This window comes from Papilio polytes, unplaced genomic scaffold (assembly GCF_000836215.1).
Source record: "Papilio polytes unplaced genomic scaffold, Ppol_1.0 DF824146.1, whole genome shotgun sequence".
NCBI classification, from domain to species: Eukaryota; Metazoa; Arthropoda; class Insecta; order Lepidoptera; family Papilionidae; genus Papilio; species Papilio polytes.
Window position 1 is genome coordinate 1,067,567 of NW_013525058.1, and position 24,404 is coordinate 1,091,970.

Consider the following 24,404-nt stretch of genomic DNA (forward strand, 5'->3'; position numbering starts at 1 on the left):
ATAACTAAATATTTGATACTTGTTATACATTTATGTATGCCACTGATAAATCGTGAATGCAGCTTATTTGTAATATGCCTGGGAAAATTTGTTATTGGCTGTTGTGACTGACAGTAAAATGTAAACGATTCAAAGTTTTGAAATATAATCAAAAAGTATGGCACGTCTGTGAATGACTTATTTCGATGTATAATTTACCTAGGCAAATTACAAATGAGCGGCTAATATAATTTACTGGTAACATATCGTCATATAATATGTATATTGATAACGAATGATCGCGAATTGATTGCGCAATCGGCCCACATACATTTATTGTTTCGCCTACTGCATTGATGACGAGACGTTAATATTCGCAATTGGTCGTTTCAATTACGATATTGTTTGACAATTTTACTAACGAGTGTAATTAAGTAAGAGGAAAACGACGTTAAATTAACGAAGCTTATTTACTAATTGTTATATTTGATTATGCGACGTAGCAAAGTTTGCGAAATTTATATTCGAATTCTTGGGCTTCGAGGTACGAAATATAGTTGACTTAAATGTGTAATTATTAATTACCAGCTTTCTATGTGTTCTCCCAGACTATCCTCTACGTCTATGACAAATTTCATCGAGATCAGTTCAAGCCGTTCATCTATAATTTTTCATTTATAATATTAGTAAGATGTAGTACAATAAAGTACACGAGAATTGAATTCAGCTCCTATTTACTGAACCCTGTCGTTATCCATCGCTTAGAGCGGGGCTCAATAGTTATTCAAAATGTTAATAGAATTTATATTCAGCTCGCAAAGGCACTATAAACCCAACTTAAAGGAATGAGATTTCCACCGTAATTTATTTTACAGCGACAAAATGTTGCACGGACACGTTTCAATTAAGGCTATGTAATGTTAAGTAAAATGTATTTAGGACATGCAAAATTATTTACATTATGAAATATACACCTATTATTATTTATTTACTTATTATTATTATTTACTTACTAAATAGCAAGCAATAAGTTGTAGAATTCCTTTGTTTGCACAAGTTGTCATCAACTAACAACAAAACCTTTTACATAAATTCCTAAAACTAAGCTATGCTAAATCATAATACGTGTGGTAATCATTCTTATATTAATAAGCGGTTATTAGTAATCATCAAAATAGGTAAAATCTGAAAAATTGTTGCGTTTTAAAATTGAGAATGTAATGACTCGTAGCCTACTCTTTTAGAATCCATTTTAAGTCCTGTAATTTTCAACTCTGCTATTCCGCCACTCAATATCTATTGAAGCGGGCTGGATGGCTCCATACATCATCATACATCAGCCTAATAAAGCATACTTGATAAACTATTGTGTCGTGCATTCCGCTGAGCCCTGCCACTTCAGAGATGCCATTGTCAGGCCGCACAAATTCAGTTCAGCTAACTTTGTATTGATTTAATGCTGTTTTCACATAGTCCGCTCTAATTCGCCGATGACCTGAATTGGATTTGGTATTAGGACGTAGTAGCTATTGTTATGCAAGCGATAATAATTTAAGCTGTAGAATACTTAAAGGATTTAAGCTTTCGCTTATGCTACCAATACTATAAGCTATCCGTTTATTTATTACATTACTTGTAGACTATCTAACGAAACTAAAAGTCTACTTAAGAGTGTATGTAACATGATTGAATTTGCGTTACATTTGTCATCCACTTCTTAAGGTAATCGTGTTAGTTATTATTTCGTCTATTTGTCAAGATTACTTCTTTGGTATTCGTAAATAAATTGTCGTGAAATAAGAAAGGTGGAAGTGTTTAGTCCGGTGTCGGCGCGCGACAAGTCATCGACCGGCCTTGTTCACGCAGGGTCGCTGCCGGCCCTTTGTCTCGCTTGCCGCTAGCCGCTACCAGGTCCCAGATATTTGTATGACGGTCCACGACCACATTTATCAAAAACATCAAATTATTCATCTTATTCACATCTTAAAGTTCTCCGTACAAAGATTGGTCTCGCCTTAAGTAAATGCTTCTAAAAAGGTGACCTTTAAGTTTGAAGAGGCTAAAATTAAGCAGTAATTTTACACACACTATTACAACGTCACACATCTTAAAAGTTAATGTTTGCAAACATTGTTTTTTTTTGTTTGTTGACACACACATTTACAAGAGAACTACACGCTCACATGTATTGAACACAAGTAAATCGTTGTCGCGGGAGTTTAGCCGGCGAGTCACCAACAGAGTTGTGCAAGGTCGCGATCCGTCTTTATTATTATTATTGCACAAGCCGAGACAAATCTGGATACGGCATAGCATTGGCGCGTGCTTGTGCGTCATAGCGTGTAAATTTAACTCGCGGAAGGACACCGTGTAATGTGCGGTGTTCGCTCCCGCAGTACGAATCACGCGCGCACGCATCCCGCTCCTTCGGGATTGTCTACATTTCTAGATTATTAAGTAAAGCACCTTTTCCTTTTTTATAACAGTAAACTGGTGTCTAAAACAAAAGTGCATTCACACTATAGGTGTGACAGTATATGATACAATTGAAAGTTTCTATGTGGTGTATGAAAAAAATTGTGGTTGTCCTACTAGAAATTCAAAGAAATTCATAGATTAGAAGTCTCCACGTACCTCAAAGACAGCACACATAGGTAGCTTGAATGCGGCCAGTCCAGTCGTTTATCTGTATTGTTGTTGGTGTTAAATTAAGATCTCCAAAGTGAATTTTTTGAAAGTGACTTGCATGAATGTTATATCAAATCAATCGTTCAAGTTTTCCTCTTAATAACTCATAGTAATGAACTATCGCTCGTATTATTTTAAATACATAGAAAATCCGCAGTAAACTGAGTTGTTCATTTAACGTCCTTGTCAACTATTTTTTTTATTGAGCAGTTTTGTTTGTAAACATAATAGCGTATGATTGTTGTTTTAGTACCTGATAAAGTTCAACGAGATAAAGACGAAGAAGGGCATCGAATTACTGCAGCATCTGGTGGAGTACTACCACGCGCAGACGAACTACTTCCAGGATGGGCTGAAGACGATAGAGCATTTCGGCGTGTACGTTGCTGATCTCAGTTCCCAGCTGCAGAGGATTAGACAACAGCAGGACGACGAACGACGTGGCCTGCTTGAGCTCAGGAACATGCTGCGAGCGGCAGCACCGCCAGATAGAGAGGTAACTTTATATTAGGCCTTCTCTAAGATACAACCGTGATCTTAATTAACAATACAATAATATTAACTTATGTAGTATGTGTTCCTGAATAGAATATTGACAAAAAAAAATAGTGATTTGTCTATTAGTTTATAAGCTATATGTTCAAACTTCATGCTAATTTCGCAATAAATAAGATCTACAAAGTGGATAACCTGAGATAAACATGATAAAAAAATTTACTTCAGCCATCTTGGTGTGTCTACGAATTTTTTAAGTGTTCATTTCTGTAACCAAATACTCAGTCACGTGTTGGAAACATTCCGCATAGTACAATTATAAATACATCGTTAAGTATGTTCCTATACATTCCAATTGAATAAGAATAACTAAATCTCGTGGGAATGAAAACAATTGTATGCACATATTAAAATAACTAATGTAGTTTTTTCAACAATATTGCATCTCTCTGTGTCTATGTTTAAAATTAAAGTTACCCATGTTTGTTGTATTGTTTACCCAAAGTTACTTCGTTTTACCCATTTTAAGGGGCACTATTAAATGTTCTTACATATTGTTAAGTAAAGGTGTGAACAAAACATTCTCACGGCCTTGGTTTAATTTGATATTATATGTATGTATAAACAAGCAAATACATTTCCGTGTTTATGTTTTAGTAGATTAAGTATTTGTTTGAATTAATAATTAGTATAATGTATTGTACTATGTTCTTCGCTTAAGTTAATAATGTCTTTTTTATTTAGGTCGTTTTATTTAGGCAATATTGTAATTGCTAACTTTAGCGACATATTTTTAATATCCATTAACATAAATTTAAATGCGTTCCGACGAATTTGTCGTTCAGTGGTGCCACAAAAATAACTTCGTAATCCAATTCGAGTGATTACAGAGTACTAATGGATAATGTTTTTTTTTATGTTCACGTACACAGCTCGCGAAAATAGCAATTACGTTTCCATCTATTTTAAATTGCTTAATGTAAAGTTACTATTTTCTATGGACGAAAAAAGTGTATTTTATGTTTTAAATTGTAACTGCAATAAAGCATTGTCTACAGTTAAAATGTTGGCAATTAGGTTACTGCTTGGTTTATTTTGACATTCGTTGATCGTATATTGTTATTTAAAAACCCAATTAATTCTGTCAGATATCATGTTAAATGGTAGTGTCTAAAATATAAAATTACAATACCTATTTAAAAAAGAATTAATACACAACTTAAAACTTTAGAATGTTTTAAATATGTATTGCGATCACATTGAGTGTTCATTATTATTCATATATCTCACTTCATTCCAGTACGACGGACGCGTGCTCTAAACTGTTTATCGTAAATATGATGAAATATTTATACATAAATTAAATTTAAACTTTTTGTATACCTGTTATGTCGACTCTACTTAAGTTTTTTTATTCATCCAGGTGGCATCATCAGTAGGGGGGTATTCATTGCATCAGCTACAAGGCGATAAACAGCACGGCGTGACGCGAAGTGGGTATTTGTTGAAGAAATCCGAGGGCAAGGTGCGCCGCGTGTGGCAGAAGCGACGTTGTAGAGTTGCCGCAGAGGGATACCTTGATATATTCCATGCAGATGAAAACAAACCACCAGCGAGAGTAAACTTGCTCACATGCCAGATTAAAGTCGCCTCCGATGATAAGAGGGCGTTCGATCTAGTCTCATGTAAGTATAGCAACTAATCTATATTATAAAGAGGAAAATTTGTATTTTTCGCATGTATTGAAATAACTCAAAAACTACTGGACCGATTTTGAAATTCTTTCACCATTAGAACGGAAATTTATCTGTGAGTAACATAGGCTATATTTTTTAATTTCACGCTGGCACAGTCGCGACCAACTGCTAGTATTGTTGTACGGTTATATAGAATTTTCTAGATTATATATATGTCAATAAGCAAATATATAGAATTGGAGATATACTTGTACGATTACGCTAATGTTATTAGGACAAATCACCAATCATTTCCACTTTAGCGCGTAATTAAATCGTGTAATTATACAGTAATCGTTTGATGTAATTATTGTCCAACAAACCGTGGTATGAATCAACATCAGGCACGTCTCTAAACGCGACCAATTTAATGCTGAAATACTGCAATTGTATATTTGCATATGTAAAAGCCAAAAGGATTATAAATGCGCCTTATGACTGTTTCGTAGTTAGTATTCGTCTTTTTTCTGTAAGCGTTAAGTAGACTCGGATGCCTCGTGACTGATAATCCATTTAAATTTACCTTTGGCGCTAAGCATTACAGTTGATTGGATTAAGTGTTGTACAATGTGTAGGCGTGGAGTTTGCGTATATGTCACGTCGACTCTCTGTTAATACAAAGCTATTTAAGTTGGATAATCTTTTCGATTCGAATGAAGTTCATTAGTCCCGCAATAAAATGTAGGTACATTATATGAGCTAAAGATAAGTTTAATTGACTTCAAAAAAATCTCGGTTAGCGTAGTATGTATTTGGGTTTGGACTATAGATCAAAGAGCTAGCCATCAAGAAAGAAAGCTAGTCAATCTAAGAGGCTTTTTGAACAGGTGTGTTTTCCAGATAATCGTACATACCATTTCCAAGCGGATGATGAGAGCGAGCAGCGCGCATGGACGTCGGTGCTGGTGAACTGCAAGGAGGGTGCGCTACTAAGGGAGTTCCACCAGCAAGCGGGGGAGGGCGGGGGTGGCGAGGCGGATGGGGAGGGCCACTCGCTGCTCGACCTCCAACGAGCTATAATACGTGCGGTCCGCGCGTTGCCTGGCAACCACGTGTGTGCTGACTGCGGCTCAACCAATGGTAACATTAATACTCAATTGTGGTCACAGACCAATTGGCATGGTGTGGGCTTGTTACGAGGAGGTATAAATCGCATGTAACAGATACTTTAGTTATGAGTGTGGTACACCGGTAGAGGTAGAGCTTAGAAAGAGGTGGATGGATTGCGTAAAAGGTGACATGATCAAAAAGGGAGTGATGACTGAGAAGATGTGTTATATGGACGGTATACCTACGGTATACCTGATAGAGTTACATATGTGTATAACAAAAACCTGTCGCGCCGATCCTAATAAGTAAATAAGTAAAGTAATGAAATTGCATTTCTCATATTCTGTCCTTTTATTTTTTTTAACCAAAAAAAAAAATCATATTCTGACCTACAACCACAGAAATATAATACTAACGGTCGAACGCTGAAGTGACATTTAAATATCTAACAGCATCTTAATCCCTATTTTTTTTGTTGTAAAGTATATTATATAATACATAAAATTATACAATCATTATTTTATGTTTCGACGTTTTTATGGCCCAAAGAAGCTTGCTTTTCTTAAAAAAAAGTTCGTCACGATAAGGCCACGCTTAAACTCCGAATTTCGTTAAAAAAATTCTATTCAAAATTTCATCTGCATGCTACATATTTATAATAGTAATCAGATCTTTTCTACTTCCAGATCCGACATGGCTATCGACGAACTTCGGTATAATAGTGTGTATAGAATGTTCTGGAAGTCACCGCGAGCTGGGCGTGCACATCTCGCGCATCCAGTCGCTGACGCTGGACAAGCTGAGCACGGCGCAGCTGCTGCTGGCGCGCCACATGGGCAACCAGCTCTTCAATGACGTCATGGAGAACACGCTCGACGAACGCGACAAGCTGACACCGGAAAGCACCATGTGAGAACTACAATACACTATTACACAAATACGCTTTTGTCAAACTTGTGTAATTGTGTACAAATAGAAAGTATATTACAAATCCTTTTACACATTGAAAGCCTAAAGAAAATATCTGAATTACTGAATATAGGTAGCCTATTCATTATTAATCATATAATATAACGTACTACGTTTCGCCCGCGACTCTGTCTGCGTGGAAATAAATAAAAACGAAAGCAAGTAGCCTTTGTGTTTTTCCAGATTATCTTTATGTGCCAAATTTCATTTAAATAATTTTAGTTTAGGCTATAAACTCTAACAAACATCCATCCATCCATCTAAAATGTCGCATTTATATACCTAAGATCATTAGATTTACATATATTGCACTTTACCCTTTTGCCACAATTCTGTGTAATTGACTCGAATGTGTATTGTGTAAGGGAGGAGCGGTTACGCTTCATCCGCGAGAAGTACGTGTACCGCGTGTGGGCGCTGCGCACGTGCCGCGACGCCGCCGAGCGGCTGTCGGAGGTGCAGCACGCCGTCAACAACGCGCAGCTGCACAACCTGCTGCAGGCGTATGCGGAGGGTGCGGACCTAGCTGCGCCGCTGCCCTGCTCGGTATGAATACACATTATACACTCTTACCAGAAACAATAATTTTATTACACGCTAACACTGGGAAATCCGGAAGATACATTTTTAATTACGCACATAAAATTACTCACTACAGACTGTTTGGAAGGCAAAAATTTAAATTACACATTATTACCACATTACATGTCACAAAAACATTTGAGGACCTTCCATTCACTTAAGGCTCTTTTATAAAAAAACGAACCTCTGTAGAACACTTGGGTAATGTGAACTGCAGCGGTTGTTTCATTAAAATGAAAGATAATCTATCATAAAATAAAACATACTAAACGTACATTTGAGTGTGCCTTTGACTAAAGTATCGCACAACTGTTTTGAGCCGAAATGAAAAAGCCGTACGGAAACATCTAGTTTTATAATATTGATGTTTAAATTTCAGGACGGCGGTGAAACAGCGCTGCATTTAGCGGTGTCCCGCGAGCTGGGGGACGGATCCTGTCTCCATATAGTGGACTTCCTAATCCAGAACGGCGGGTCTCAGTTGCTGGACAAGGCGACGTCGTCCGGCGTGACGGCGCTGCACCTGTGCGCGATGTTCGATAGGACGGAGCCGATGAAGCTGCTGCTGAAGGCGGGCGCTGACGTCACGCTGCGGGACGCCAGCGGCAGGACTCCGCTGATGGTGGCGCGACAGCTCGGACACCTCGCCTGTCAGGAATTGGTAAGATTGTAGTGTTTAATGTAAAGAGATTTTCTTTAACCGACCAAAAAAGTTCTCGATTTGATCGGTTTTTTTATGTATGTACAACGGTGCCGTGTTTTTTTTTGTTTTATGCGCAATAGCTGCCAGTTGGTCACACTTTTGAAATAACTACCCAGTTTTAAGCTAGTCCTAAAAAGCGTACCAAAAATGGGATTTTTTTTAACCCAAATTTATATAAAAAAATTATAATGAAATTACTGAAAACGCGAACTCCTTATTCCTTTAACCTTATTATATAAAAAAATCTTCAAGTAAACGCGCACTCGCCTTTACGGCTTAATTAAGTAAATGGTCGCTAAGACTTTAGTCAGTGGAATGAGCAATAAGGATTACCGACTTTATTAACACGGTAAAAACTTTAAAGCGCGTATTAAGGCTGCATCATCATTCAAATGTGAAATACGTTTTTTTATATGACTAGCTTACATCCCCAACTATGTCTGCGTGGAATTAAAATAAGTAGTTTATGTGTTCTTCTGTACAATCTTCTACGTCTATGCCAAATTTCATCGAGATCTGTCCATTCAGCAGTTTAGGCTACAAACTAACATGCACTCTAACTCTAACTTTCGCGTTTATAATATTAGTTAGATTGTTCAGACATATTTAATAAAAAAAAACGCAATAACACAGATACTGTTATTACGGTATTTTTTTAAATTAACTGTTTGTCATATTTCTTAATGTGACCTATGCAGTTCTTTATGTCATATATATCTGTGCATGGTTATAAATAATTTTTATTTACTTTTCAGTTGGAGAGTGTGGACAAGAGGGAGAAAAGTATATTCGAAAATATTAACATCGACTGGAATCTATCCCACGACGACGGCTCTACTGACTTCTCAGATGACGACACCGTCATAGACGAGAGGGTAAGTTTATTTTGATTTCTTTCTCAATTAATTTAAATTTAGTAATGTCGATATTTTTCTCATATTCTAGGTTGAATTATAACATTATAGATACGGTTTTTCAGTTTAAGATTGATGTTAATCTAATTGTTTCGAACTTAAATAGCAAATTTAAAGATTTATGAAGATAATATATCATTTTTATTGTACTTGTTACAATTTGTAAACGTAAAATATAAATGGCTTTCAGCATAACGGTAGTATAACGCCTGAGAAGAAGTGTCCGCGGTCTCGTCCGCCCTCGTACGCGGGTGGGGGCGGTGCCGGGGGCGGGGGCGGCGGCGGCGGCGGCGGCGGGGACTCCCCCGTGCTGCGCTCGCGCTCCTCCACCTGCGACTCCCTGCACGCGCCCCCCACCCCCACCACGCTGCCTAGGAAACCCAACGTTTGTGAGTCTGACTCTACAATATACTAACTAACATAACAATATCATATACATAACTAAGATTCAACCACTGTATGTATCTATGTAAATGTTTTGTTGGCAATTCTATATACAAATATTACGCTTTTCAAATATCTTAGCAGACCAAGGTCATCACCACAATGGGTAGTATGTAAGAGCCTCTAAGATCTATGACAACTGTAATATATTAGTTAAACTAAACTAAGTTAGAGAAAGAAGTTAGTTGGGTTTAAATAGTCTGATGATACTGATATGTGGACAGATTGGTTCCAGTATGTGATCGCGGATAGTTAATATTACAATTTTCTTTTAATGTAGATAACATCGGTAGTCTGAAGAAGCGCGCTGCGCCGTTGCCGCCGGCTGTAGCGCTGTCGCATGCGCCTCACCCCGCACACCCCGCACACCCTGCGCACGCCCCGCACCCGCGCTCCACGCCCTCGCCCTCCGCGGACAGCACGCGCTCCATACACGGTAACTTAGGATAATACTAGCTTTTGCCGCAACTGACCAAAGGGAATTAAAAAAAATCAAAAGTAGTCCGTGTTCTTCCAGGCTATCCTCTTCATATATGCCAAATTAAATCGATCCGTTTACCGGTTTAAGCAGTAGTATGATAGATGGATTGTAAGTATTTACTAACTCTAACATCCATCTATTAAACTTTCGCATTTTTGATAATAGTAAGATTGCCATCACTCTCGTTCTCTTAAAAAAAAAAAACAGTGTCCCTACAGGAGTGTGAAATCATTTGAAACTGTCATATTTCAAAAATCCTACAAATTCAAAAATAACTGGAATAAGTTGAGATTTAACGAATTTTAATGCCACCACAAAATTGGAATGTTATAAATTTAATAATTTGTTTGTCAACTTACGTATGCTTAAGAATAATTTTTGGCGAAAGTTTAATAGTGTAATGTAATATAGGCGAGTGTTGCGCAGGTGTGAAGCACCGGCCGCAGCAGCCGCCGCCTACGCCCACCACCGCGACGAACCCACGCCGCCGCCCAGGAAGGTAACTGCTGCTTGTAAACGACACATCGCCACATTGCCACATCGCCACAATGCCACATCGCCACAATGCCACATCGCCACAATGCCACATCGCCACAATGCCACAACAATACATCGCCATAACGGAGAACGCCACAACGCCACATCTACCACACCCACCACTCAAAGTGATCTTAAGAGTCAGTTCTACGAACTTCTTGTAAATTGTCTGATAACAATCCAACGTGTAAAATATGGTGATGGTAATATCGGATTGTGTTATCTTGTCTGATAGTGACGTCATTTTTAAGCTATCTGAGCCTCTACCAGTTAGTGGTGACTTCACACCACTATAAATGTCTCATCACTACAAAAAGCTTTATTTGAATTAATACTATCTTCTTGTATTAGATGTCATCTTATTTGAAAAATTAACACCTCAAAATGTATTGAAATACTAGGATTTAGACAAAATCTTGTGACTCCAATGGGTATACTAATAATTTAAATTAATTGTAAAAAGTAGAAGTTTTCATGAATAATCATTGTTTTTCTTGTTAAATAAACACAATGAAGCGACTAACAATAAAGAATTAGTACAAGATTGTATTTGTTTTTGCTTCAGAAGAAAAATAGATTGCACCTGGACAAGGCTGTCAGTGCGAAACTGAGAAGGGTAACGAATGTCTGACGAGCTTCTATACCTGCTTACCCTCGTTTTCACCCCCTCCCCCACTTTAGTTGTTTTAATACATTGTCAAGAGAATAAAATGCGATTTTTTTTTTGACATTTCTTGATTACTTTAATAGTGTAAAAATCGTAAAACATTTTCAGATTTAAATTTTCTTATCTCTCTTGCCAATATTCTATGGTTAAATAGTTAAATTGCATGCAAATATCTCATAGCGTAGAGCTTCAAATGTCCACAGACTAATAACAAACTACATTTTATCCCCCCTTTTTTATATTTATATTTACACTATATTTTGTACTGCATAGATATTTCAAGGTAGCTTAGTTATTTTCAAATGCAATTACGATATTTATACGTACATAAACCTTGGTGTATCTCTAATTTTGTTGTGAATTCGCTCCCGAGAGTAACGCTGACGTTTTTACTAATAACACCGAGTGAAATGCATGATTTTGAAGTGATTTAAACACACAGAGTTTTTTAATAATCATATACGTTATTTGAGCCAGTCTTTTTTTAAACCTTATGTTAATGCACTAGTAAAGTGGTGTACAAAATAATACGAGTCTTGTAAATAATTTCCAAGCTTTTGGGAACAACTATATTTTTCTAAAGTTAGTTTAGTGGTAGGAGTATTTTTTCTATTTAATCGAATAAATATTAGATTTTAGAGCTTTTGGGAATAGTTACAGCTGAATAGTTAAAACTAGCTTTATTTTTATTTTCCATGTCAATTCCTTATTCCCTTTAGCGTTTTCATCGTCCCGTCTTTTGTAACTTTGGCAGAATATAGGCAACAATTGTTGCTTATAGATATAATTTAGTTAAATATTGTTCAGTGATGCTTTGTAGAAATAAAGTATGTATAGTTAGAGTGGTGTGTGTTTCAGGATTGTTCTAGTCAGGATTCGTCTCTGGAGTTGTGTGAGATGTCTGAGCTGTGCGGGGAGGGGCGCGGCGCGCTGGGGGCGGGGGCGGGGGCGGGGGCGGGGCGCGCGCGTCGCAGCGACAGTCGCTCCCTTGATGTCTCTGACACTTCTAGTGTACATTCGCGCTCGCCTTCCACTTCTATTACAATGGTACGTTAAAATAAATTACATTTAATTTTACTAATAACCGCAAATTTTTTATTTATTTGCTTTTAACTTGTAATTGCGAAAGTATGGATGATGTTTGTTAGAGAGAAAAAGGAGAATGTAGAGGATAGTCTGTAAGGAAACAAAGGCTACTTGCTTTTGTTTTTTTTTATTCGACGCGGAGAGAGTCGCCGGCGAAAGCTAGTAGAACTACAAAGGATCAGTGTAATTTTTATGTAATTGTCAAGTATCATATATGTATATTCAAAAATGTGACTTTTAGACTCAAAATTAATTTCTTTTTTTGATCATCGTAAACGCCTTAAACAGAACATCCCAATTCATTGCTAAAATCGTTTTTTCGCCTTAGTGCGTTTGACGTTGCACGTAATGAGCTATTTTGTTTATTAATTTTAACCTTTGAACATTTCAGATGGGCGGTGGCATGCGCCGCTGCCGTGCGCTGTACGACTGCTCCGCGGATAATGAGGACGAGCTGTCGTTTAGAGAGGGCGAGGTGATCGTGGTCATCAACGAGCGCACCGAGGACGACGACTGGATGGAAGGTCAGGTGGAGGGCACCGCGCGCCGCGGCATGTTCCCCGTCTCTTTCGTACACATGCTACCCGACTAGGTGCGACAAGGACGGATATATAGCGCACAATGTAAAGTGTTCATACTACGACTTGTCTCGGTCGAAATCGCTTTTTTCACGGATGTTCGCCGTAGTAGTAGGAGTTTAAGTATTAACTTCCAAAGAAACTATCTACTATCTCTTTCGAATTTTTAATAATGATTTTAAATGTTTGCTACATTTGTAGCTGGTAAAAGGAATTGCTATTAACTACAAAGCCCACTTGGCCTAGCTTTTTGGAATTCATTTATGAGCTTATTTACTCTAGCATTCGTGCAGCACATTCTTCTTGCTTATTTGTATATTTTTATTTAAAGAAAATAGTGTTTTTTTTACAAATTGACAAAATACATACAGTATTAATAATTTTTGGTCCATATTAGGTAAAAGTGACTACTTAAATTTTATAAATTGTTTTGATAACAATCAATTTATTTGCATCATGCAAAATTACGGAAAAAATCTATTTGATTTCTTTATATAAAAATCATGGTAAAATAACGTATACATACGTTAATAGTTATTAAATGCAACTGAGGGTTTATCACGAATATTCGTGAGAAAGTTCGTAACGTCATCGACATAATTTGTATTACATTTGTGCAGCGCTCCTACCGAACATGAAGTACACTAACAAATCGCATACAAATTTTGTCGATGTCGTTACGAATATATTCTCGCAACTGTCACGCAAATATTCGCGATAGACCCTCACGTTTGTTGATTACTGTTATCACAAATATTGCCTTTGCTGTTACAGTTGACAACAAAATGTCAATAGCACAAGTGAAGTGGTTATTGTTTTTATACAAGAATTTTAATACTCATCAATTTTATCCATACCACTTTTGGAATATCATTCTCTTGTTGACGATATTAAATGTTATAATTGGTCGCGTTTATAAGCTATTTTTTTGGCGAGGGTTTTTAAATATTTTCATATACAATGCTCAGTGTTGCAAGTTTTATATTAATGTTTTAATAGAAATAACCTATTTATATCACTTCTGTTTTAAATGAGAAAACAAATTGATCAAGTTTATTAGCAATGTGTATTTTTAATTGTTGATTGTTTTGTACAATACAGTGTTTGACAAGTATATAAATATATTTTAAAAACTCTCGCCAAAATGATAATTAGCTTTGTTGACAATATAGGAAGTATGGCCAGTAGTTCCGTCCCTTTGTGGGTTTATACTGGGATGTATTGATTATTACAGTTTTTATATGTATTTCTTTATTAAAACGCACGCGGTAACTCGATACACAATGTGTAGATTGTTTTTAAGAAAAAAAAAACTTAGAAATGGACAATTTTCTCTTATATGATGTTTGTCAGGCTTGGAGATCAATATGGCTCAATTGTTTGAAAAAAATTGACAAAATTAAAAATTATTGGAATATATATAATTTGGAAATAAAATTTATTAATATATGTTCACAAAGTGATCGTGAATACAGCGATGTACAGTCAGCTTCACATAAAAGTAAACAAAATATAATTAGATACAAAATCATTTGATGAACTGACGCTTTTAAGAAGAATCAAGAAAACAGTAATTTAACTGAATTTGAATTAAGTTTTATTCTTAATTTTGGTATAAAACATCTATGTTTTTTACTAATATATGCGATGATTTTCATAACTTTTATTTGAAGCTGACTGTACTCGTGTGTGTAGCTCATTTAATTTGCCAAAAAATATATGTGATGTAGAGAAAGATATATTCGCGATATAATATCGGACCAGTGAAAGTTGTTGTGTTCTCGTAGTTGATGTCGCCGTAGATTATGTGTGAGGTCGCCTCGGGCCGCGCAATGCGGCTCATGCCTACTTCTCACATGGCCAGTAGTCAGACCAGTAAACCAGGCATTGCATGCACTCACTGGCGTATTTCACAATTCCATGAATGCCAATCCAATTATTGAGAGCTGACCGTATTGGCCATGTGTGAACCAGGCGTTAATGTTGAGGTTAAATTAACGGGCACCTTAACCCGTGTACAGTAAGCGGCTATAAATATTGCTCGACATTTCCAGAGATTTTGTCTTTATAAAGCGCTATCTCTGTCGCACATACTGCGCGTCTGTTGCGCACTGACTTCTGTAAATGGATAGGCTATACACAGCGGTATTTTGTATCTATTTTATTTTCTCGATTTTGGCGCTGAAAGTTGCGACTTCTCGCAGTCAAGAGTTTTCGAATTATTAATAGTGATAGACTTGAGTGTCATTATTGTTAAAAGGCGCGTTTAAGTTTCAACGAAGCAAAATCTGTCGTTTCCAAATGATCGCCTATCCATTTAAACAGTTCGGTGTTTGTGCAACATGGACGTTCTATTAAGCTGTGATTTCTTTTTAAAAATCGATGTGTAACATTTATGGACGTGCGCTGTACTGTATCTAGTTTTTGTAACATGGACCAAAGATTTCTATTGTAATTATCCCGAAATATATAAACGTCTGCGGCTTTAGATTATTTATGTAGCGGTCTGGAGCGATCAAATGCGTGGTCCGAGGTCGCCTTCGAGTGAGCGTTTGAATCTTGTTATAAATGTTAAATTTTATCACTTTCACAATTTTAAATAGTAGAATAACTTCGTATGCAATAATTTTAGAATAGCAATAGCGTTGAAGTAGAGCGAAGGATTTCTTGTAATGTTAAACATAGTCGAAGAATGTGATCCATCACGTCAAAAACATTCCCCCTTACTGTAATTGAGTTTTTTTTTTGTATATTAAGATTCCTTTGTATTCGTAGATAGTAAGTGATGCCTACGTATGTTAAAGTTACCTATATTGACGCGCGTTGCCATAATTTAGTATTATCTGGGAGTGATTGAAAAATAATTTAATGCTTTCAGTAATCCACCATTAGCCATTTACGTTTCCTTCGTACTGTTAAAAACGAGACACAATTATTACGATAATTTTCGTTAAGTTACTAAAAATATATTAATTTGTAAATATATTATTTTATCTATATTTTTGTAATATAATTTAACTTATTTTGATTTAAGTAAAAGTGCGATAAGTACTGTGTTATCACAAACTTTCTATTACAAGCTTCCATACTGGAATAATTTCGTATTTAAAGAACGTTTTAATTTATGATGAAATGTGATGATAATATTTAAATGCCATTTTAGCTGTCAGTATGTCATTTATTAGGATTGTATGTAACCAAATGATGCTAATGAGAATAAGATGTTTTATTCTGTATTGTAGTATACCGGGGAGTATGGAGTTGTAGTTGAAATATTTTTTTCTATTGTGTATTATCTGAATGGAAATCTGTAAGAATTTATTAATACATCACCTCGATGTCTAAAATTGGTTTTGTTTGATTTTATTTCATATCCTTATCCTAAACCCCCAATTTATAATTTAGTAATCTTTCCAAACTAAGGGTGAGTTGCACCATATCGCCGGTTACCGTTAAAGTTAAAATTATTTGAAATGGTAATATTTGGAATAATCTTAAAATGTAATAAGGATGAGTTACATTAACTAACTATAAACCTTAACCAGCACATTCCCGATGGTTACGTCTTCGGATGTTCATGATATTCGCTACACCAGTTTTGCGCTGGTCAAAATAACGTCATATTTGACACTAATCATAACCGCCCGATTTTGGGCGGTTATAGTTAGCGTTACGGTTAGTGTCAGTTCGGTAGTGTCAACTGTCACAAGCTCTTATCTTCAAAAGCACAAATAATGGAAAAAGTAATGGAAAAAGAAGATATCTACTATTATCCTATAGGTAATCCAGAAGAATAAAGTCTTGCGTGCTCGGAAATAATGGATTTCCAAGATGGAACTCGAAATTTGGCCAAACATTCAGTTTGGACAAATTTCGAGTGTCTAAGGCCATAGCAACAGCGCTTGTCCCTTTTCTCTTATTTAAAAAAATGTCCTCCATAAAAGGTCAATTTATAATATGCATTGACAGGACAATTTATAATATGGAAAATAAATAAGATGCATTTATATTTGTATAATTTTATTGCTTCATTTTTGCTACATATTTGAGTAGTAAAGTAAATACAGTTTCAAAAATGGCCCAAACTAGTTTATTTTCACAAGAGTTTGCCATTTTCTCCATCTTCGTGGGCAAAAAGTTTATTTCACTATAAAATACCATGCGTATGATACATAAATATAATCGGCGAAACATGAATTTCCAAACATTTTAATTTACGTAAATGTCATTCTTGACACCAACTTGACACTTTAGTGACACTCAGGTTTAAATGTTTCCATTGTTAAAAAGAAAAACACATAAAACCTCTGTGAGAATATGTTTTTGCACTTGTAACCCTATTATAACTTTTACGATAACCAGCGATTTGATGCAACTCACCCTAAGTGAAGATGGAATTAATATAAAAAATAAAACAATAAACTATGTGAATAATGTGAAAGATCGTTTCAAAAATTAAAGAACGTATGTAACCATGGTGAACCATGTTTATGGTTTCGTTATTCTCTTTCTAAAATGTCGATGTCAAATGAATTAATTTTGACGTAAGTTGTCACCTGTGTTTCAATTTTGTGTCGTAGTTTTTTATTTGGTTATTTTTAATTTATATTTTGTTTAAGTACAGATTTAGAGGTTTTTAAGTTATTAGTTAATTAAATATTTTTTAGTTTGTCCCAATATGCGTTTTTTAAACTTTTAATTTTTGGAAACAAACATGTACCAGATGAATATCAAGCAAATAAATAACTCCTTATATCACAAACGTCTTATCATTTCAAAAAACAACATATTTTTTTTAATAAAGATAGATAATTGCATTGAAGGTTATCGATAACAACAGTAAATACATTGATATTACTCTAAAAGTTTGACATACGTAACTGTTGAATGTACATATTTTTACTGCCTTTATAATTAAAATGTCTTCACGTAAAAGAGTGTTTGATTTACTGAGAACAATAAATATTGCATCGTAAGTATTTCTAACTATTTATTAAGTTCAACAATTTAATATTTCCAAGCCATACTATATATTAACATTTTAGGATTACACAATAGGATGTGTACAAAGTTTGAGGTCAACTACAGTAATGCCATACAAAACCAAGGTTTCTACATTTTAATATTTTGTAATGTGAGATATTTAGGTATCTTTGTTGCTAAAAGTATAGCTACAACTAACAAACAGTAATAAAACTGTAAATGGATTTTGGATGCATCCTCTCTTTAAATATTGTTATGATTCCCACAAATCAAACTTTATCAAATACAAGGGGAATGAGACTACACTTTGGCAATAACACCTAGATCAGGAATTAAATCCCCACTGTTCCAGAATTTAATATAGAATATACTTTTGTGCATTCAAAATTGAAAAAAAGATGATAAAATACTACATAGATCAATCCACAATCTCTACAATTCTGCAAGCTCGGAGAGATAATGTTTAGTTGCTAATTTTTTATAGTTGTCAATGCCCGGCTCATGGATATAGAGGAAATGTTCAAGTTTCAAGCACTACACCTAGTAAAGATTATGCTTTCGAGGTAAGTCTTAATAAAGGGAATACAGAAAATTGCTCAAAGTAAATTGAACCAAGAACACGTGCTTCCAGTACTGGAAGGTCTTAATTATTTTAAAGTTAATTGTCAAAAATCAAGGTAAAAATACTTTGCAGATAAAATGTTCGACTGTACGGTATGGATTAGGTGTGACAAAGGAAGTTGGTATGGATTTGGTTAATTTAGGGGCCAAAAATGTTTGTGTTATGACAGACCCTAATGTAGTATCCCTGAGTCCTATGAAAGCAGTTTTGGATTCTCTTGTCAGTAATGGTATAAGCTACAGTGTTTATGATCAAGTTCGTGTGGAGCCTACGGACACAAGGTATGAAGATTTGAAAGCAATTTTTTACAGAATATAATCTTGCCTAATAAATAACAATAAACAATATATATTTTAGTTTGAAACATGCAATAGATTTCGCGAAGCGTGGCGACTACGATAGCTATGTGGCTGTGGGGGGCGGGTCCGTAATGGACACGTGCAAGGCTGCCAACCTTTACGCTTGCAATCCGGACGCCGACTTTCTGGACTATGTCAACCAGCCAGTAGGCAAAGGCAAAACCACCATGGAGCCACTCAAGCCTGTCATAGCAAGTCAGTTGTTTTAACACATGATTACAGTCAGATTTTGCTGAGTACTTAAAAATTAATATAATTTTGCAGTACCAACTACCAGTGGAACTGGTAGTGAGACGACAGGAATGAGTATATTCGATTATGAAGAGATAAAAGCAAAGACAGGTATCGCACACAGCGCGTTACGGCCACTCCTGGCGCTGATAGATCCTCTGCACACACTAAGTGTACCACAAACTGTGGCAAACTACGCAGGTTTTGACATCTTCTGTCATGCGCTGGAGAGTTTTACGGCTATACCATATACAGAGCGAGGCCCTGCTCCGTCCAATCCCGCTCTGAGACCAGTCTATCAGGGCAGTAACCCTATATCAGATGTTTGGGCTAGATTCTGTCTTCAGGTACGTCACGGACATATAAATGTTATGCTTGTGAATTAAAATTTCATTAAAATTCGTAACCAAAATTATTCTCTTGGTATAATACAGTGCCTTAACAAGTACTTCGAGCGGTCAGTATACAACTCGGAGGACATAGAGGCACGTTCTAGTATGCACTTAGCGGCTACCATGGCCGGCGTGGGCATTGGCAACGCTGGCGTGCATCTCTGCCACGGACTAGCTTATCCCATCGCTGGGAATGTCAAAGATTACGTCCCGAAGGATTACGGGTAATTAGAATTATTTTGTCTGTCATGTCGGTTGTAATTATAACCCACTTCTCTCCTGAGTATGTGTGTGCAGTATGAGTGGGCAATTTATTGAACAGTGGGCAGGGCTTTTTGTACAATCCTCATTTTAATATGGGAATAAGCGTATTCTTATCCCAAAACCTATTTTTGAATGTGTTTTTCAAGTATTACCCAAAACTATACAGTTCTATGTGAATAGTGTTAAAATTTTTATTGTTCCAAATAATACTTTTTAACCAGTACTGAGCCAATGATACCGCACGGTTTAGCGGTAGTACTGACTGCGCCATCGGTATTCCGCTTCACCGCGGCAAGTGATCCCGACAAGCATCTGGAGGCGGCGGCCATATTGGGCGCTGACGTCACGGGCAAGAAGCAAGCCGACGCTGGGCGAGTACTCTCCGATACTATATTAAAATACATGGATGTAATGAAAGTGGAGAATGGCTTGAACGCGATCGGGTACTCCGCACAAGATATACCGCAGCTAGTGAAGGGAGCTTTACCGCAGGTAATTTGAGACATCCCGTTTTCTCTTTTTACTTCCAAAGTTGCCATTTTTTGTGTACTTGTTTGTATAACCTTTTAACATAAAAGTGTTTAGATTTGTACGAAGACTTCATTTATCATCAGTTTAGAAAGAATTAAATAGTCATCCCACCACATAAATATCATAAACATAATATTCTTAGCTATATTCAAAAACCATTTGTCATTAAATTTACTTTTTATTAAAATAATACTACAGCATTAAATATATCAAATATGTAACATTCTAATCATTATTTTTATTGCAATTTAGACACTTACAAACTATTCAATAATTGTAAAAATTACCCAAAACTAGTAATTTTAGCTCAAAACAATGCTTCGTAAAAATAGGTAATTGTAGCTAAATCGATACGATTTTAGATTTAAAAACATGTGATCACAATTATTGGTTTGTATAAGTAACCTATAGCAGCGGTTACACGTATGTTTCAAATATTGTATATTAATTTATGAAACTGCTCTTATGATTAAAAAATCCAATTTTTACCCCCTAAAACCTACGTAAATTTATGGTCCGAAATATCCATAAAAAACACCCTAATAAATGTAGGTAACTCGAAGTAGTTTTTCTTTTCTTTTCAGCATCGTTTGCTAAAGATCGCTCCGATCCCACAATCAGAAGACGATTTATCAAAAATTCTCGAAGATTCGCTGACACTCTACTAATTATTTATACAAAAGGAAACTTGGTATTCGAAAATGTTTATCTTATATGCTAAAACTTTAATAAAAGAATTCACAATTTAGAGTGTAGTTTTTAATAATTTTAAGTACATAAAATGAACCTATCAACTAATTTGTATAATATATAATTATGTATATCTTAAATTAATTTGTTTTAATTTGACTTCATTTGTTACTTTCTTCATTATTATCAAATAAGAAAAGCGCTAGGTTAAAAGAAAAGTTTGCCGTGACATTGTTCGAGAACTATCGAAGAGTACAGAAGGCACTCAAAATATGCTCACTCGTTAGATATGCATCCGTTCGTGACTAGCGCTTACATCTATCACTTACTGCTTATTTTAAAGTTAACGCAGTGGTTAATTTTATTGTATTTACTGTAATATTAGTTTTTACCGAGGCTCAGACCGCTTCGGGTACGATGTTGCTGTGGTGGAAGGGACTGCTCTCATACGACATGTTGGCGGCGTTGACGGTGACGTTGTGCAGCGGCGCGTAGCGGCTCAGCTTGGGCGTCTTCGGGCCCGTCAGGTCCTCCGTCAGCTGCTGGTACACCAGCCCGCAGTCCTTCTTAGTGCGGCCGGGGTGGCTCATCGCCGCAATTATGGCACTGTTGTATCGGATCTGCTTGCTCTTCTTGCTGCACATCATCATGACCATCTTGGCGATGATGATCAGCAACAGCAGCGCGCCCAGCACGGCTATCAGGATGGGCCACAAGTAGCCGTAGCGGCCGTGCTCCTCTGCACCGTACGGCTGCACCTCTACATCGGGCTCGAGATCGTCGTACATGTTGTCGTTTTCGAGCAGTTTGATGTCGATCTTAATTTTCTCGGTCTGTGTCTGTTCAGTGGACACCGGTTTGTACGTGCTGGGTGTAGCCGCTGGCTTCTCGATAAGTTTCACCTTGAGGTCGACATCGTCGTCGTAGTCTTCGCCGGATTCATCCTCCTCCTCGTCCTCGTCATCTCCCTCGTCGTCGGCCTCGTCATCGGCATCGTTGCTGTCGTCGTCCGCGTTCTCTTTGGCGTTATCGTCGTTGACAGCGATGTCGTCGGCAAGCTTTCCGTCGTCGAGGGTGTCTTTCAAATCGAAGTTTCCTTCGGCGTCTTTGTCGATTCTTTCCCATATTTCTTCGTCAGAGACAGGCGGCAGGGGTTCGACGGGACGAGGTATTGCGGTTCCGCAAGTTTTCTTTGTAAGGAACTCCCAGCTGTAAGTACCGTCCTCTTCCTTGGCGTCTTTAGCCAAGTTGGCAACATTTGCAGAGTTAGCGTTGGGTGACACTTTACGGTTACTGAGCCAAGTCATTAAGTTCTCAAAATCGCGGCTGCAAGCAAGAGGATTATTGCCGATGTCTAGTGTGCGTAGTTTATTCAAATTGTCCAGTTCAGTCTGTTTGATCTCGGTGATGCGATTGTGTGAAACGTTCAGGAAGCTCAAGTTATTGAGCAGCGTCGTAGGAAGGTTCTTTTCCATTCTCCATAGAGAGGTTAACTCGGCGTGGCTCATATCGAGTGTAGTCAAAATTGGTGTGAAAACAAAGATTTCGGCTGATAGAACTTTCAGTGGATTACCTTGAAGATTAAGCTTTCCAAGATCCTTGTTTTTCTCAAAAACTTTAACCTCTAAAGTGGTTAATTTATTGTAAGCGAGGTTTATATCCACTAGTCTTGGGCATCGCGAAAATACTTCCGTGCTAATAGATTTAATGTTGTTACTGGAGAGATTAATCTGTGATAAAGCCGTGAATGTCTTTAACGAGTCATTTTCAATTTCTTCAAGTCCACAGTTGGAGGCATCAAACAGATATATGTTAAACTGTTCTGCGGAGCAATTGAAACCTTCCGCAGGCAAATGTTTTAATCTGGGGTTGTTTGAAATTTTAAATATGTCAAGCTCAATGTTTTCTTTAATAAGATATCCAGAAATGAAGTCCAAATCGTTGTAAGAGAGGTCCAAGTAATTAAGTTCAACGAGCTTGTGGAATGCTTGGTTATGAATTTTCTCAATACTGTTTCCGCTTAAATTAAGATTTGCTATATAAGTCATACCGTTAAACATCGAGGGCCCAATAAATTTAATATTGGTCTGGCCTGCGTTCAGAGTTAGTAGATCTGAAATCTGTAGACCGTAGACTGAGGCGATAGGGTTCCTTTGAATATGGAGCGTTGCCAGCTCCGTATTTTCGGAGAATATGTCCTCAGGAAGAGATTTGATGTTGTTGTCACTTAAATCGAGCTCCTCCAAGTCGAGTAGCTTTTTGAAAGTGTTCGCGTCCATGTCGGAGAGTTTGTTACCAGCTACATTTAGGTACATGAGGCCAGGCATGTTTTTGAATGTATTATCGGTAATATATTTCATGTTGCAGTATGAAACATCAAGTTCTTGAACAGAAGATGCGTTAAGAAAATAGTCATTAGAACCCGCTTCAGGGAATTTTAGTTGGTTGTTGGAAAGCGTTAACAATAATAACTTTTTGTTGTTTGCGAAGGTTTCCGGGTGTAAAATTTTTAGTTTGTTATTGGACAGATTGACCGCGTACAGCTCGTGCAGGCCGTGGAACGCATTGGGACCCACGTATCCGATAGTGCTGTTGACAATCTTTATGGTGGCAATTTGATGGAGACCGAGTTTCTTGAAGATGAGATCGTCAAGATTAATGGGAAACGTGGGATCGGCGTTCTCAATCACAAGATCGGTGATGTCGTCGCCGAACTTCTGCGTGCCGATTTCAAGACGGTTACACTTGGCTATCCTGTATCCTTGGGATACAGTGCATATGCAATCTCTGGGGCAGGGCCTGTCTTCGTTGAACAACACTTCCTGTTCTTCGGCGGAGTCGTAGTCCTCATACTGGAAAATAGTGTCGGTGGCCATCTCGGCTCTTATGGCCGTTTTGTTAATGGTCTCGCTGGCGGCCAGCGTGCACGCCGCCAGGAGAAGCAGCAACTCCCGGGACCTCGCCCCCATGTCGTAGCGAACTCTGGAAAGAGAAAAAATAACAATTTATACCTCCGAATACGTACAATTAGCAAATGTTTCATAATTTTACGAAACTTGACCGTTATTTCGTAATAACAGTTCTGAACAATGATGTTTTCAAATTTTCTTCTTTTATAACGTGACGCCACGTATAAACAATAGGTAAACAGTTTAAAAAGAAAACAAAGTATTAGAAACTAGTACAACCACTGCACGTAAAAGCATGCAGATGACGCACGTGTTGTAATTACACAAAAGCTTATGGCAGTAAAGTAAACGAATGATCTTTATTGTTTACAAATTTTCACGATGCAATAATATTTCTTCATTATGCCCAAATTATTCCAATTTCTGTTCGCTCTTTCACATATATTTAGATAGATAAGCAAAGCAAAATGAAAACAAAACATTCTGTAAATATTCTTGACATATCCAGCTTATG

At 36.9% G+C, this 24,404-nt stretch overlaps 3 protein-coding genes across 4 annotated transcripts in view; 2 read left to right on the forward strand and 1 right to left on the reverse strand.

Moving 5' to 3' along the window:
• The window catches only part of LOC106111890 (arf-GAP with SH3 domain, ANK repeat and PH domain-containing protein 1), a 36,415-nt gene extending 23,604 nt beyond the window's left edge, over nt 1-12,811 (forward strand). The window contains exons 5-16 of the mRNA XM_013294081.1: nt 2,918-3,163; nt 4,586-4,847; nt 5,739-5,978; nt 6,635-6,857; nt 7,283-7,463; nt 7,879-8,160; nt 8,958-9,077; nt 9,307-9,505; nt 9,841-9,996; nt 10,468-10,540; nt 12,104-12,292; nt 12,723-12,811. Of these exons, the coding sequence (XP_013149535.1) occupies nt 2,918-3,163; nt 4,586-4,847; nt 5,739-5,978; nt 6,635-6,857; nt 7,283-7,463; nt 7,879-8,160; nt 8,958-9,077; nt 9,307-9,505; nt 9,841-9,996; nt 10,468-10,540; nt 12,104-12,292; nt 12,723 (2,172 nt within the window). The 3' untranslated portion in view covers nt 12,724-12,811. The remainder of the gene's footprint in view (nt 1-2,917; nt 3,164-4,585; nt 4,848-5,738; nt 5,979-6,634; nt 6,858-7,282; nt 7,464-7,878; nt 8,161-8,957; nt 9,078-9,306; nt 9,506-9,840; nt 9,997-10,467; nt 10,541-12,103; nt 12,293-12,722) is intronic.
• A 4,736-nt stretch (nt 12,812-17,547) lies between these two features.
• On the forward strand, nt 17,548-21,039 carry LOC106111861 (probable hydroxyacid-oxoacid transhydrogenase, mitochondrial). 2 transcript variants are annotated; one of them, XM_013294024.1, is made up of 9 exons: nt 17,548-17,881; nt 17,955-18,017; nt 18,377-18,455; nt 18,587-18,795; nt 18,872-19,068; nt 19,138-19,451; nt 19,539-19,720; nt 19,982-20,252; nt 20,876-21,039. In XM_013294024.1, the coding sequence occupies exons 4-9, from the start codon at nt 18,638-18,640 to the stop codon at nt 20,957-20,959; spliced, it is 1,206 nt and encodes a 401-aa protein (XP_013149478.1). In that variant the 5' UTR covers nt 17,548-17,881; nt 17,955-18,017; nt 18,377-18,455; nt 18,587-18,637; the 3' UTR covers nt 20,960-21,039. The 2 variants fall into 2 exon arrangements, with proteins under 2 accessions (XP_013149478.1, XP_013149477.1); XM_013294023.1 differs by lacking the exon at nt 17,955-18,017.
• Nucleotides 21,033-24,404, reverse strand: part of LOC106111860 — a 29,560-nt gene continuing 26,188 nt past the window's right edge. Inside the window, exon 3 of the mRNA XM_013294021.1 lies at nt 21,033-23,963. Within this exon, the coding sequence (XP_013149475.1) occupies nt 21,380-23,950 (2,571 nt within the window). The 5' untranslated portion in view covers nt 23,951-23,963 and the 3' untranslated portion in view covers nt 21,033-21,379. The remainder of the gene's footprint in view (nt 23,964-24,404) is intronic.